General features: G+C 40.8%; 1 protein-coding gene across 4 annotated transcripts; it reads left to right on the forward strand.

Annotated features, from left to right (window-relative positions):
- Nucleotides 1-148: 148 nt before the first annotated feature.
- On the forward strand, nt 149-8,596 carry THAP5 (THAP domain containing 5). Of its 4 annotated transcripts, none has more exons than XM_068997475.1 (3): nt 149-272; nt 3,687-3,876; nt 7,188-8,596. In XM_068997475.1, the coding sequence occupies exons 1-3, from the start codon at nt 190-192 to the stop codon at nt 8,118-8,120; spliced, it is 1,206 nt and encodes a 401-aa protein (XP_068853576.1). In that variant the 5' UTR covers nt 149-189; the 3' UTR covers nt 8,121-8,596. The 4 variants fall into 4 exon arrangements, with proteins under 4 accessions (XP_068853576.1, XP_068853588.1, XP_068853578.1 ...); XM_068997487.1 differs by lacking the exon at nt 149-272 and adding an exon at nt 277-296; XM_068997477.1 differs by lacking the exon at nt 149-272 and adding an exon at nt 309-401 and having other exon boundaries at nt 7,188-8,595.
- The last annotated feature ends 6,164 nt before the right edge of the window (nt 8,597-14,760 follow it).

Here is a 14,760-nt window from a genome sequence, read left to right on the forward strand (position 1 = left end):
GCTTCCTACACGAAGCGCTGCGCCATTGGCCGCCCGGGCCCACGTGACGCGGTGCACGTGGGAGGCCGCACCCGCGGCGCCGCCGCCACCCGCCGCTGGGGGCGCTGTGAGGGGAGGGTGCCGCCCCCGGCCCGCCCCGCCCCGCCCCGCCCCGGCCCGGCCGTGCCCGCGCGGCCCTGGGTGGCCGCCATGCCGCGGTACTGCGCCGCTACCCACTGCAAGAACCGCGGCGGCCAGAGCGCCAGGGACCAGCGCAAGCTCAGCTTCTACCCGTGAGTGGCCGCGCAGCGGGGCAGGTCTGGGTGAGCGCCGGCCGTGGGGATGGTAGTGAGCCCCACCGCCGAAGTAAATGGCCGAAAGACTTTACGCCACGGGTCGGCCACGCCTTGGAACCCCGCCTGGTACTGGGAGGCTTGAGGGAAATAACTCTGACCTCCCTGGGGGAAGGGAAGGCGTAGGGAATAAAGAGTGGACAGCTGGGACGTAATCACACACACCGTCCCTCGCACAAGACGGACGGAACTTGGGGGAGGGGGCGATGTTACGGCAGCGTTCTAGGACTCTGGAATAGGTGCGGAGGGTCTGTGGAGTGAAGAGTAAGGAAATTCGACTAAAAAAACAAAATTTGCATTTCTGACTCTGTTTTGCTGCTGCCTGTATGGGAGGGACGTTCTAGCAGGGCAGGCAATAGTGGAGCCTTTGGCTTAATGGTGAAGTGTCTTGTGTATGACAGCTTACATGCCAGGCGAAGGGCCTGGAAGAGTACGAAAGTAAGCATATATTGATTCCTTAAAATTAAACTTTCCCACTAGAATTATTACCTTTCCTGCACTGTGAACAGAGATATTGCTGGTTGTTTGGAGTTAGCTGGAGTTAGCTGGAACCTAGCTAGCTTGGTTGCCAAAACACAGTTTATGGTGGCTGCTCTGTCCAGACACTGCATGGATCAGTCGCCATCCCAGGCCTGCAGTAACCTCTGGACTGTTGTGGTTACATGGCTGTCGCTTCCCAGGATGCTGAGTTATAAACAGTATTTCACAATCCTGAGGGAAGCACGGTGCAGGTAACTAAATATTAATGTATGCGTGTAGAATAATAGTATGGAACCGTTTGTCAACAGAAGCAATTTAAGAAGAATTTGAAAAACAGGTTTCACAATTAGCCCCAAAATCTGTTTTGGTGAAATTTATACCTCAAACTAAGTTTTCTTTCAGTTTCTGAGTAGTCATATTTATTCCAAGATCAGGAAGGCTGTGTAGGAAGACCCATAGGAAGACTGCTTTGAAAGAAATTTTATTTTAGATTGAAGGAAAGCTTATTTCCCTGGCACATTTCTAATATGGAATGTATCATAAAACAATCAGGAAAATAATTTCTTTTCCCTTGTGCTTTAGAGACCGTGATTGCCACATAGATAATCAAAACAAGTTTGGGCACTGAGACATGTTTGTATTCAAGTATATGGCATCAGTATGGAGATGATTGCCAAAACATAGCTGTTTTATCTAGCCTTTGAGTTGTGCTGCATTCTGAGTTTCATGCTCCTATAGAAGGGGTGCTGAGATTTGATTTATAGATTTCTTTTGCCCTATATTAGCGACTACTACTGACATGAATTGCAAGTTTTATTCCCTTGCCTCTTACCACCACTGAAGAAGTCCTCTGCTGCTCTGTGATTGGGGTCTGAGCCCCTTCCAATCCTTTTGTCACCTAATCTCAACTGGCATAACTGCCCTTCTTTGTTTTATTTCTTCACTTCTCTGACTTGTGTAGTGATAGCAGCTGCTAAATAAATTCTGTCCACTTCCTCTTTCCATTTCCCCTTTTTCTGGTGTCTTGTTTACACCAGAGAACAGATTCTGTTGATGAGTAAGGGAGTGTTGAAACATGAGCAAGTTTTAGCAAAGTTGCCCTTAAGCTAAAATAATAACTTTCACTATCAGACCCTTCTCTGTCTCTTGCTACAGATTATTTTATTTTCCATTTGAAGCTGGCTGAGTCCCGGTAGAGAAATGGGTCCTGTGTTGTGAGGGTAACTGCGGTGAGAGCAAGTGTTCTCAAGGCTTTGGATAGGGTGTGATTGGTCAGATGATCTTCAGTGAAAGGAAGCCATCATCTTCCTGAGAGACTTTTTTGGACCTCTTTAGTCACACCCCGGCTGTGTTACTCGAGGAGCATGCTCTGTCATACATGCAATGCTGCCATTGGGTATACATGATCTAAGCAGACAGGATTTGAAAAGCCTCAACCTCTAACTTGTCCTTCAAAGGTTATTGTGTTCTTACCAGCATTATTCCTTGCATTCCTGCAGATATTCAGAGCTGGATGCGGCAAAAGCTTGCTCTGTTTCCTTGGTAATTTGAAGACTTACATGGCAGCAAATTCAAAAGATTGGGGAAGGGGTAAAGACATCCATCTTTATCTGTAAATTTCAGCCGTCTTGCTCTCAAAACCACCTGAGTTTGCAGTTTTGGAGCACAGGGCCTGTGTAAGAGTCATTGCTATGTGTGGCTTTTAGAGGAAACCTGCAGTTTCAGGGGTTTGGGGGTGGGATCACAAAAGCAGAGATTTTCTTTTTGTAATTATTACTGTTCATGATTCTCAGGAATAGTGTCTTCTGAACAGTAGTCACTTAACAGTGCTCAGAATTCAACTTATGGTTTATGTATCGTATGTGGTTATATGCTAGAGTTAAAATAAAATTGATGTGCACCAGAGAAATACAGAAGCACATTTCAAATACCCTGATACCTGTCTGAGACGAGGTGAGAGACAAGAGTGGTCTGAATGTTCATATTCCTGTTACCATCACTGCTTGACTGTGCTTGCATCATAATAAGCCTTTAATTTTCCTTTAATTTGTGTATTCCGATTCATTAAGTAAATTAGATATCTTCACACACTTTCCCTTTAATTTATTTCTCTTTCCCATGTAATTTGTCTGACCATTTGAATGTATTTTCAAAATCAGGGTTTTTTTCTATGAAAGTGTATACTCATCATTTTCAGGTAGGTTAAATGATTGAAAAGTTCATTTTAAATTATAAAACATGATGTGGGCTCCTAAAGCTGTGAGAAAGCTTAATTGCTGAAACACAAGATACAGAAATGCTTTGCATCTGCGTGCATTTACTTTTTGAACAAAATTTAAGTCCTGTATTGGAAATATTCACATTGCCAAATCATCTGATAATCCAAAGAGGGGCATCTATTCGGAGGTACTCTGTTCAACAGAAAATATTAGTTGTGTCTAGGAAGACAAAAAAGCCCTAGAAATACTATTAATAGAATGAGGGCCAGTCTTAGCTTTCTTTAAATTATGCATCAGTATTTCATCTCCCTTCAGGAGAACTGCTTTCTGAGCAAGTTTTGTAGGATCAAACCTTTCAAAACATCTTGGCCATGGATTCTGAAACCCTTAGCTAGCAGCAATCAGAAATTCTGCTTCTGAACTCCAGAGTAAATACCCAACTAGAAATAATTTGGATAATGATTGGATTGACATGTACATGACATCAAGACTAGAATTTAATATTTAAAATTTTGGAAAAAGGATTATTTTAATCTTTTTCTAAGGGAAGGCTGCCTTGTAAGTAACAATGAGATATTCTTACTTAAAACAAAGAAAGACAACAATAACATGGGGTTTTGTATATGTTCTTTTTTGTCTTTTCAATTTTAAAAAGATTTCCACTTCATGATAAAGAGAGACTTGAGAAATGGTTGCGGAATATGAAGCGGGATTCATGGACTCCAAGTAAGCACCAGCTCCTCTGCAGTGATCATTTCACCCCTGATTCCCTGGATGTGCGATGGGGGATACGGTACTTGAAACATACTGCTGTGCCGACTATTTTCTCTTCCCCAGATGATGAGGTAATCTATTTCTATCATTTTTTGGTTTGTAGTACAAAGCTAACCAACTACTGATGTAATACAGATCTTCTAATTATCTGTAATATAATCATAGTTTTATTTAAAAAATAGAATTCCTGTCCATCAAAACAGTTTGTCAGCAGGACTGACGCAAAACAGGTACGTGGTTCCATAATGTAAAGGAAGAACAACTTCCCATACTTTGAGAGGCAGTTCAGTATCTTTTTTTAATTGGAAATTACACAAGCATTTACTATAGAAAATTTTCAATTTCTTATGAGAATCTTATGATTCTAAGTTTTTTTCCTATGCAATTACTCTTAATGTTCTTTTACAGTCTTTTATTTACGGAAATACTGGCTTTGGAATATATTAGTTTCAAACTGTCGCTAACCTTTAACCTAAGACTCAAGACTGTAGGCTGCCAAAGATACCTTACAAAGACTAGTCCATCCTGTTTTTCACAGACTTACACTGTTGGTTACATAAAAATACTGTGCTACACAGGCACCTAGTCTTGATCAAACATATGCTAATTCTCTTCTAGCATGTAATTATCTTCCACTGGATCATCATGTGGGAGGTGGGAGGAATGGAAGGACTGGATTTAAAGCTAAATTGGTGAAACTGAAATATGTGGCTAATTAATTTTACAAAACAATTCATTTTTAGTCATGAAGTACTCTGTCTTCTGGGACAGCTGCAATTGTTGTCTAACCTCTTTTGACTCTGTGGAGTGAAAAGTAATCTTGATAAATCTCTCAAATACAAAAATAGAAAATCTTGCAAGTTGTGGCAGTAATAATGTAGCAAGAAACACCTTTCCTTTAAGCTGCCCTGCCCTGGTTCAATATATCCCTCACATTCTTGTGGTGCTATTGTAACAGACAGGTGTAGCTTTGGAACTGGACTTTGCTGCCCCATGCTTCTGTGCTGTTACAGATAAACTGGGTGTTTTGATCCCAAAGAAAAGTTGTTGTTTATCCACCTCCTCATTCTCTCTTGATTTGCATGTGACCATAGACCAGTCATAGTACATGTACAAAGGTGGACAGTAGAGTTACAAAGGTAACAAACTTCTTATGCGTTTGTGTTGCCAACAACATACCAATGGCTTCTCTAAATTCTTTTGGCATCAGCAATGTATATATCTGAAAAATCCCAGATAGATTTATCCAGTTTGGAAAAGTAATATTCTAAGCTTATTTTTAATGCATCCATCATTTTCCTGCTATCAAAAGAAAAGAGGTGCCAGTGCTTTGTATCTGTGATACTGTGAACTTGTTTTCCTGGGGTCTCACTTTTCTCTGTGGCATTACTTTCTTCTCACTGCACTTTTCTAAGCATTAAGTCATATGCTTTCAGTGACCACCTCAGCAGATCAACAGTATCTTTTGAGTTGACCTCTGGTTGTCTTACTTGTCCCAAACCTTAACTTTCTACACAGACTGAGTATTCAGAAAGATATGGGAAAGAGTTCTTATTTTGGGGAAGAATTTCTGGTTAGTGTGTTCCTGACTTAATGTACAGGAACAAGAAGCTGAGGCCCCAAACTGCCTTTGAAAACTGAGAGCAAAGAATTGTAGTATTTGCATATTGCTCACCACCACCTTGCTGTATATATTACCGAGGAAGTGAAAGATGTCTTCCCAGAAATGCTTAATGATTCTTCATAAAACATTTCATTCTGTTTCTTCTTCTAAATAAAGAATGTTTGTGGCTCAAGAGTAGTGATAGTTGTCAGCGTTTCAATATCAGTAACCATTCTACATTAGCTTGCAAGGGTTTTTATTTGAATATTCACCTGAGTGTGAGGGCAGGGACTGATAGACAAGGAGGCTTTTCAGTGGAAGTATGAGTCTTACTTTAAGCAACTATCCTGAGACTTGTTTTGGTGCATTTCCTTGAACTTTAATGGCAGTTCTGTTAGGAGAGGATTTAGAGAACACTTACCTAATGTATTTTGTAGGAGATTTATCTGGTTAAAATACATAGTCTGAGAAAGTCTTTCTCAGCTGCTGATAGAACAAAGAAAGGGAAATGCTTCATTTTCACAAAATCCCTAAGATTGATATGATGTCAAGTATTGTCTTTGAAAAAGTAAAGGTAACCAAATGAATGCTACTTCTGCCCTTTGAAGTTTCATATAAAACTGTATTGCAAAGTTCAATGTACTTAGGATACTTCAGACTACATACATACTTTTAGGAACATGCACTTTGAAATTATCTTTTTCATTGTAATACATTTTTTCAGCCTGGACTATTTTTTTGCTTTTTCTTTCTTTTTCCCCCTTGGCTGTCTTTTTGTTGATTTGGTGAGGTGGGGTTTTTTTTGATGGATGGTTGATTTGGTTGGGCTGGGTTTTTTGCCTGGCCTATATTTAATTATCAAAGTTAAAATTGAATATTTTTCCGTTTCCTTGTTCTGTGTGGTTTTTTGTTTTGTCTTTTAGTTCCCAGGCTAAACATATACGCAGTTTTACATGAGTTAAAATTCTTCAGATTGGTCTTTTCATAATCAGATATACTAGAAAAAAAATAAGACACCCATTATTTTTGTAGTTTTTGTTTCACTGACCAACATATCTAAAAGCTCATTTGTATATTGATCTTAAATGTAATCATGTGGTGATGTAGTTTATGTGAAGGAAGGGAAAAGAAAGTGGTTATAAAAGGATAAGCTTCAAATTGTCTCTCTTTCAGTATCAACTTCTGTTTTAAGTCCTGTTAACATATTTTTCTGCTAAGATTTCTATCTCTCAAAAAAGGTTCTCCATTTTTATAAATTGTGAAGTTTAGTTGTCAGAATTGAATTGCTGGTTTACAATAATCTTTAATGCAAGAACCTTGTACTGTGTACATTTAATTGACATATATTTAATACAGTGTTTCAGGTGGTAATAGAAGATGCTGGCTAGTCTTTGTGTAACGACTTCTCTTCAAGTGCATTTCAAATTACTGTATAAAACAGTCCAAATTCCATAGAGTTTGAAAAAAAACCACAGTAAAACAAGTAAGAAACCCCAAACCACAATAAGACAAAAAAAAAAAAGCCCTAAAAAACCAAACACTGTTATTGTCTTTAGAACTTTAAAATAGTATTTTAATATTTAGGACCTGAAGCAAAGTTGTGGAAGATGCTTACATGAATTCTTGGGCTTCTGATGTAATTTTTAAACAGTGCTCATCTAAGTTAGTCCTTATGCAGTACCATACTATGAAATGAGATTAGCCTAATTTTTTTATGCTCAGTGATTTTCTTGTTACAAGGTGGTGATTTTCTTTTTCTACTTTTGATTTCTCCTCTAGGAAAAAGATTCTTCTCAGAACAGTCCACAACAGGTACAGAAAGAAGACCAGGAAGGAACAAATGTAGTGTCAGAGAAAGCATCTGTACCCCTTGAACCTTGTACACCAAAGAAAAATCCTGTAATTGCACAAAATGTAGAGGAAAAAGCAGAAGTAGTTTGCTCAACTGCATTGAGTAAACCCTTGCAAATTCAAAACCTGCAGCTTCAAAATGAAAGCAGCTTTCAGGCAGACAGTGTCATTCTTGAGAGTTCATCTAAGCAGTATGTACATCAGCCTAATCCTGTTTTAATGGCAGCAGCAGTCCAGAGCATGGAAGCTCCCAGTGTTCATACTTCTGTAGAGGATCCTGGAAGTTGTACAGCTACAGTCCTGCAATTTACAGACCCTGAGTACTTGAATTCATCTCTGAACAATGCTTTAGGGTCAGTTACTGACTATGCAGTTGAAAATTCTGTCCCTCGTGTGGTCTGTTCTGGTGAAGTGCAGACCAGTGAAGATGCAGTTTTACTGAGTACAGTCACACAAACTATTGAACAGTTCAGTGGAAGTGAAGAGTCTGTCATTGCTATTATTATGCCAGCTGAGAGTCCAGAAGAGCCTGAAAGAGTAAATAATTCTTTCCTGCCTCTTGAGGAAGAGTTTCTTGACAGAGAGGAGACAGAAGTGATTGAATATGGTGGAAATGAAATATTGCAGACTGAGCATTCATACTGCAGACAAGACATAGACAGAGATCACCTTTGGCAAAAAATTTCAAAACTTCACTCTAAGATAACTTTACTTGAAATGCAGGAGGTAAAAACTTTGGGGAGACTCAGGTCCTTGGAAGCCCTTATTGGACAATTGAAGCAAGAAAACCTGCTTTCTGAAGAGAAGCTGAAAATGGTAGAAAACTACTTTACAACACTTGAAGTGACTATGATACAGTAAAGGCTTTCAATGGTTGGTTCTAAAATATCTTGTTAGCCTCTTTGGCTGTACTTTTGGACAAATTAACTTTTTTCCCAGTCATGGGGTTTTAAACATCTAATGCTAATTGTGTGAATAGCAAATATTCTTTAAAATGTTACATCAGCCAAAGCTAAGTGGTAGAATATTGTCTATAAAACATGACTTGCGAGTAAGATTTAAAAAAAACTAAATCAGGAGAAGTTCATTTAAATGTATGAATCAAGTTAGTAAAAGATAAGTTAACCCGTTTTTAGCTGCAGGCTTCTCTGAAGCATGCAACACCTGCATTTGGGGCAGCAGTAGAATGGACAGAATAAGCATATAAGATAAATAATTATATATATATATATATATATATATATATATATATATATATATATGCATTGTCCAGTGAGGCAACAACTGCTCTTTAGTTTTCTGTTCATCTAACATTTGTTCTAATGGTTTTTTTGTATGCTTTGATCTTATTAAAATTGTTTCTACATAAAAAGTGCTTTCTTTCATTTGTTTCTAGAAACAAAAATTCTCTTAAGAATATTGCTCCAGTGGACAGGCCCATCTCTTTTTTTTTTTTATGATTCAGCTCAAGTGGAAAGCGATCTTAAACACAGATGTTTTTGCTAGTTAGTTAAAAGGGAAAGCTCTAACTATTTAGTGAGTGCTGTCTGCATTGATCCTCACAGCCTGTAGCTCAGTAATGCTTATACTCTTAATAATACACTGAAGAAAATAATGTTCTGCAGAACAGATTGCTAGTGAAAGCAGGAGAATTTGGCAGAATTTTACTATGCAAGAAATAGAATTACAAAACTAGAAAATTACTCCCCTTTACTGATTTTATTAACTGTTTCTAGCGCATGGGTTATCGCTACAGTAGACACATATTGTAGTTCATTTTGAGGGAAATTAATTTGCTGAATACTTATTCTGTCAGTGTGCCACCCTTTGGATCTGGTTTGTTGTACACTCTAGTACAGTGAAAAAGTCTTAGATCATCTGGTCCCTGACTGGACATCATAGGTGTGCTAGGTGATCCTTGTTACACCCCTTCCAGCTGAACTATTCTAGTATACTATATTCTATAACAATTAGATTACTTGAGGATATGTTTTTCTTTATTCAAAAGTGTGTCATCCCCACTGCCACAAGTTCAGTCTAGGACCAGATCAAATGGGTTCCTTTGCAATGTTACTCATATTCTCTTTTACACACTTTCTAAACTGTTTTGGTAATCTTTTCATAAGGAATTGAGAATCAATTAACACTAGTTACAAAGCTGGCCTCCAGCTAGATAACTAAAGTTACAAACAAATTTCAGAAAATTTTTGAGACTTGGTATGTCTTGAAGTGCAGAAGTTGGGCTGCTAAAGCACTGAGCTGTAGGAAGTTGGTCTGCATTAATAGCCACTGGATTAGGCTTGCTTTGTCCTTCAACTCATTAACTTCTTTCAGACTTTCAGCACAGGCTCTACTTGGTAAAATTGCTAAAGGACATAAAGGTCACTTATAATATGATGAGTTATTTACAAGGTCTTTGTGACTCACTCATTTTGCTCTCCCTGGAACAAAAGAACGTTCCTGTTCTGCCTTGTGTGCTGTGAAATCACCAGGGGTGTCCTGTATCCTGTAGAAACATTGCTGCCATATCTGATCCAGCCTTGTGAACATTGTGAACAGGTGCCCTCTCTGAACTGCACATTTTGTAATGTTTTACCTAGTAAGAGATCTTTCAAAGTGATTTACAAAATGCTAGATGAAATTGCTAAATGATTTGGCAATTTTAGGAATTTCATGAATGTACTACAAGTCCTCTGCTAATGCTGTATATTTTAAGACTGACAACCATTTAAAAAGTCCACTGTAGGCCTTGAATGGCAGTGACAGCTCAGACATGGCAAAAGAGTTGCAACACTATAAGCTGTTGTCTCAGCAAAGCTCTGTTCCCCAAAAAAATATGGAGGGTTTAACATGGGATTTGCATTGCTGATATATTTTTGCTTTTATTAAGAGCTTACAGTATTAAAATTGAGAGTATTGTTTGTGGCATAGAGTTCTTTAAATGTGGGGGAAAGAACACAAATGTTCAATTTTCCTTTCTTTTACGGAGTTTCTTGGGACTTACATGGGTTGACTTTGGTTGGATGCCAGGTGCCCACCAAGCTGCTTTATCACTTCCCTTCCCAGCTGGACAGGGGAGAGAAAATAAAATGGAAAGCAACTCTCAGGTTGAGATAAGGCAGTTTACTAAAGCAAAAGTGAAAGTTTGCACGCACACAAGCAAAGAGAAGGAAAAAGAAGGGTTAATTCTCTACTTCACATTGGCAATGACATTCAGCTGCTTCCCGGGAAGCAGCGCTTCAGCACGCATAGCAGTTGCACCCAAAGGCAAGTATTGTAAATAACCAGTTCCCCTGCTTCCTCTTCCTTCCCTTAGCTTTTATATCTGAGCTGACCCCATATGGTATGGAATATCCCTTTGGCACACGTGGGTCAGCTGTCCTGGCTGCTTCCCCTCCCAGGATCTTGCCCACCCGCAGCCAGGAAGATGGGGAGACAGTGCTGATGCTGTGCCTGTGCTGCTCAGCTGTAGCCAAAACTGGTGTGTTATCAGCACCTTTCCAGCTACCAGTGCACAGCACAGCACTGAGAGTGCTGCTGCAGGGAAATGAGCTCCATCCCAGTCCTAGGTTATAGCAGAAAGACTCAGCAACTCTACAAGCCTCTCACTAAGTCTACAAATTTCCTCCCAGAGTGCGTTTTGGACCAATAGGCCCAGGGTGGATGTATTTATTTAAAAATACTTATCATTGTATTATAAATGGCTGTTGCTGCTGGCAGGACGAGATGTCTGCGTCCTTTGCTTCAATTACACGTTAACCCTGAATTACTCGGGCTAATTATTACAAGGAAGGAGAAATAGCTTGTTGAGGATCAACAAACCCCTCTGAATTAGGTGCTACATGTGCATTGCATTTTCAGTGTTTCCTGATCATAAACTGCAGCCCTACACACAATTTTATTTCACTAAACTTTATGGCACTTGTATGGGTACTTGTGCTATATATTACTCCTTAAGATCCAGTGGAAACTGCTTCTGTACAGTTGCAGCCCTGCATCCAAGCAGTGCACTGAATCATCGTCACTCTTGTAATGTATCACTTACCTTGATCCGAGTCAAATGTTCACATTTATCTTTTCAATAACTTTTCATTTGCATCAATTTTTAAAAAATCTTTTGACTTTCCACTTCCACTGATGCAACTAATTACTTCAACAGTACGTATTTAATATATGTCGTCTGTTTTCTTAAGTCACCTCTTGAACTGTTCAGCTCTATTTCTTTTTCACTGTCCACTGGCTACAACAGGAATTTGGCATTTGCTTTCTCCTGGGTCTTTATTTAAATTCCACCAGTTTTATTAAACTTACCTACAAGCAGTGGAGTTCCATCTGGAATAAACTGGTGCCTATTTCCTGTGATTTTCCATCTTCTGAATTTATCTCTCTCATTCTGTGAAATTTATCTTTCATTCTGAATGCAGGAACAGCTGCAGGGGATTTTTTTATTCCTCTCAGGCTAACAAGTATCCAGGATTTCTCTTCTGTGCTTTCTTGCATCAGTGGTGCAAATATTGACTCCACTCTTGCATGCATCACAAGCATTCATTAGAAGTCTGTCTAGATCTCTCATTCAATGCCTTTGATATTTTTCTATCTTTTTACCACTGTGAAGTTGTAATTATTCCACTTACACCACTTGCCAGTTAAACTCTCTCTGCCTGCCTATGGGAAATAGTGAATGAATTCCATTTTTTGCTTTGCTTGTGTGTATAGCTTTTGTTTTCCCTGTTAAATTGTCTTTATGCCAAGCCACAAATTCCCTCACTTGTACTCTTCTGATTCTCTCTCCCCATCCCACCAGGAAGAGCGTGCAAGTAGCAGCATGGGACTTATTTATTTTCTGACTGAGGTTTAACCGTGACACACACTTTGTTCCTGACTGCCTTATGCACGACTCGATGCCTCCTTTCCCTGGATAATGCCACTGAACTGAAGGTTAATGTCGTACCTGCAAATCCATGTCCTGCGCTTCAGCCTGTATCCTGTGCCGCCTCAGCAAAGCACTAGGACAGCCTAGCCCAGCCTTTCCCGGTCGCAGTGAGATGGTCTAACACCCAGGGCCTCCATCACACACCCAGGAACCCCATCACACACCCAGGGCCCCCATCACACACCCAGGGACTCCATCGCACACCCAGGGACCCCGTCGCACACCCAGGGACCCCATCGCATACCCAGGGCCCCCATCGCACACCCAGGGACCCCATCACACACCCAGGGACCCCGTCGCACACCCAGGGACCCCATCGCACACCCAGGGACCCCGTCACACACCCAGGGACCCCATCGCACACCCAGGGCCCCCATCACACACCCAGGAACCCCATCGCACACCCAGGGCCCCCATCACACACCCAGGGCCCCCATCACACGCCCAGGGCCCCCATCGCACACCCAGGGCCCCCATCGCACACCCAGGGACCCCATCACACACCCAGGAACCCCATCACACACCCAGGGCCCCCATCACACACCCAGGGCCCCCATCGCACACCCAAAGACCCCATCGCACACCCAGGGCCCCCATCACACACCCAGGGCCCCCATCGCACACCCAGGGCCCCCATCACACGCCCAGGGCCCCCATCACACACCCAGGAACCCCATCACACACCCAGGGCCCCCATCGCACACCCAGAGACCCCATCGCACACCCAGGGACCCCGTCACACACCCAGGGACCCCATCGCACACCCAGAGACCCCATCGCACACCCAGGGCCCCCATCACACACCCAGGAACCCCATTGCACACCCAGGAACCCCGTCACATCACCAGGCCAGGGCTCATGCTGTCAGGGTTTTCTGCACTCCATGGACTCCTACAGCCATAATTAGTTAATTATGTCAATGGTAGTGGTAGAGACTGCTTGGCAGAATGTGTTATTTCTAAACCCACTGAAAAAGTGCTGAAATTCCTTTGCTCTTAGACTTTTTAAAGTATTTAAGACTTTAAAGTCTTGCTAATAATGACAGTAGGGCAATGAGACCCAGAGCCTGCTTTTGTGAGAGATTGCAGCTGCACAGTTAATAAGCACCACCTCCTTTCTGGGCAACCCAGGAGACACTGTGGACAGCAGAATGAATTTTTTAACCACCCAGGCAGAACTAGACAAATTCCACATCCACACTTGAGGAAAGGCATAAGACATAGGTGAATGACTTGGTTCCTTTCCATAAATTCCACAAGCAGGAAGCCTCTTGCTGTGTTGCAAGGCTAGAGGGGAAAGAGCACCTGCGCACTGGGGCCTTGTGAGATGCTCAGGGGATAGGGAGGAAGGAGTGGGCTTTGGCATTGGCACTGGCAGAAATGCTCTGCTGTGGGGCATCTCTGCACTGCCAATGCAGCACCAGTTGCAGGTGCTGTCCCTCTTTGGGTTCCCAATACCAGGCACAGCTCAAAGCTGCAGAGAAAACTGAGTAATGCACTGGAAGGCATGAATTACCAGCAGCAAGGCAAGAGGAAGGAGAAAGAAAGGGAAAAGGGCAAATTATATGCTCATTAATTACTTTAAAATGTGCTTAGATTCGGACAAAAATATATTATTCTTTGTTCATTTATGAGACAATTTTCTGACTTACTAACATGAGTGACTTTAAAGTTCTACAACCTCAAGTGGGTCTCTGTAAATGCTTTAGAATTTTATTCCCACTTAAAAAAATATCACTGCTCTATTTTCTCCTTTACTGGAACCAGTGTAATAGCTTTCTAATTTACCAGACCATTTACTGCTGCCAAGATGTGAGTTTCAGCCAAAATATTTTACACAAAGAAACCAGGAAGAGTAAAGCATCTAAACAGACGTTTTCCAGTAAACCTATCTCTTGGCATTGTTAAATACTATGGGGTACACTGCAAAAAGTCTGTCACTGTTTAAATACCTGCCTTTCCTGTAAAGGACACCTAGATTCACATTTCTGAGAGCACAAAAGCAATTTAGAAGCCTTTTCATAGCCATTCAAAAAGGTTAAACTGTAGAGATACTGATGGAATAGATGTACATTTCTATATAAAAATAGTATATTTGCATCTAACTGAAGCAGCAGTGCTCCCTGTAAACAGCAGGTGGTGCTACTGGATCACTCTGTGGAAGTCAAACTAAAGACGTGCATTTTATTTTTACTCTGTTGTTGATTAAACATATGCAAACAGATTAACTATGCTGGGTTTGGGTTTTTTTTTCCTTATTTCAGATGTATATTTAAATTTCAAATGTATCTTTAATACAGAGGGTTAGTATATGAACAAAACAGTGTGACTAATTCTCTTCAGTCTTGCAGAAATAAAGCTTCAGATGAGATGAAGCTCATTTATATTCTGAACATAAAACATTAAATTCGAGAGCCTTCTTCTCAAATGAATGGCAAAAATAAATGTATTCACTTCCTTACGTGGAGCATGATTGCATTCCTCATTTGTTGAAGTGGGTCAGTGATTACTGTTCGAATCCCATAAACAGTTTTGCATTGCTCATTTGCATATTAATCATGATAATAGT

The sequence above is a fragment of the Aphelocoma coerulescens genome, chromosome 1A (genome assembly GCF_041296385.1).
Source record: "Aphelocoma coerulescens isolate FSJ_1873_10779 chromosome 1A, UR_Acoe_1.0, whole genome shotgun sequence".
Lineage (NCBI taxonomy): Eukaryota > Metazoa > Chordata > Aves > Passeriformes > Corvidae > Aphelocoma > Aphelocoma coerulescens.

What these genes read in the sequence shown, in the direction of transcription:
- THAP5 (XM_068997475.1), top strand. Translation starts at nt 190, where the DNA reads ATGCCGCGGTACTGCGCCGCTACCCACTGCAAGAACCGCGGCGGCCAG. An exon ending in CGCAAGCTCAGCTTCTACCC is followed by an intron (nt 273 to 3,686) that starts GTGAGTGGCCGC and finishes AATTTTAAAAAG; the next exon opens with ATTTCCACTTCATGATAAAG. An exon ending in TCTCTTCCCCAGATGATGAG is followed by an intron (nt 3,877 to 7,187) that starts GTAATCTATTTC and finishes TTTCTCCTCTAG; the next exon opens with GAAAAAGATTCTTCTCAGAA.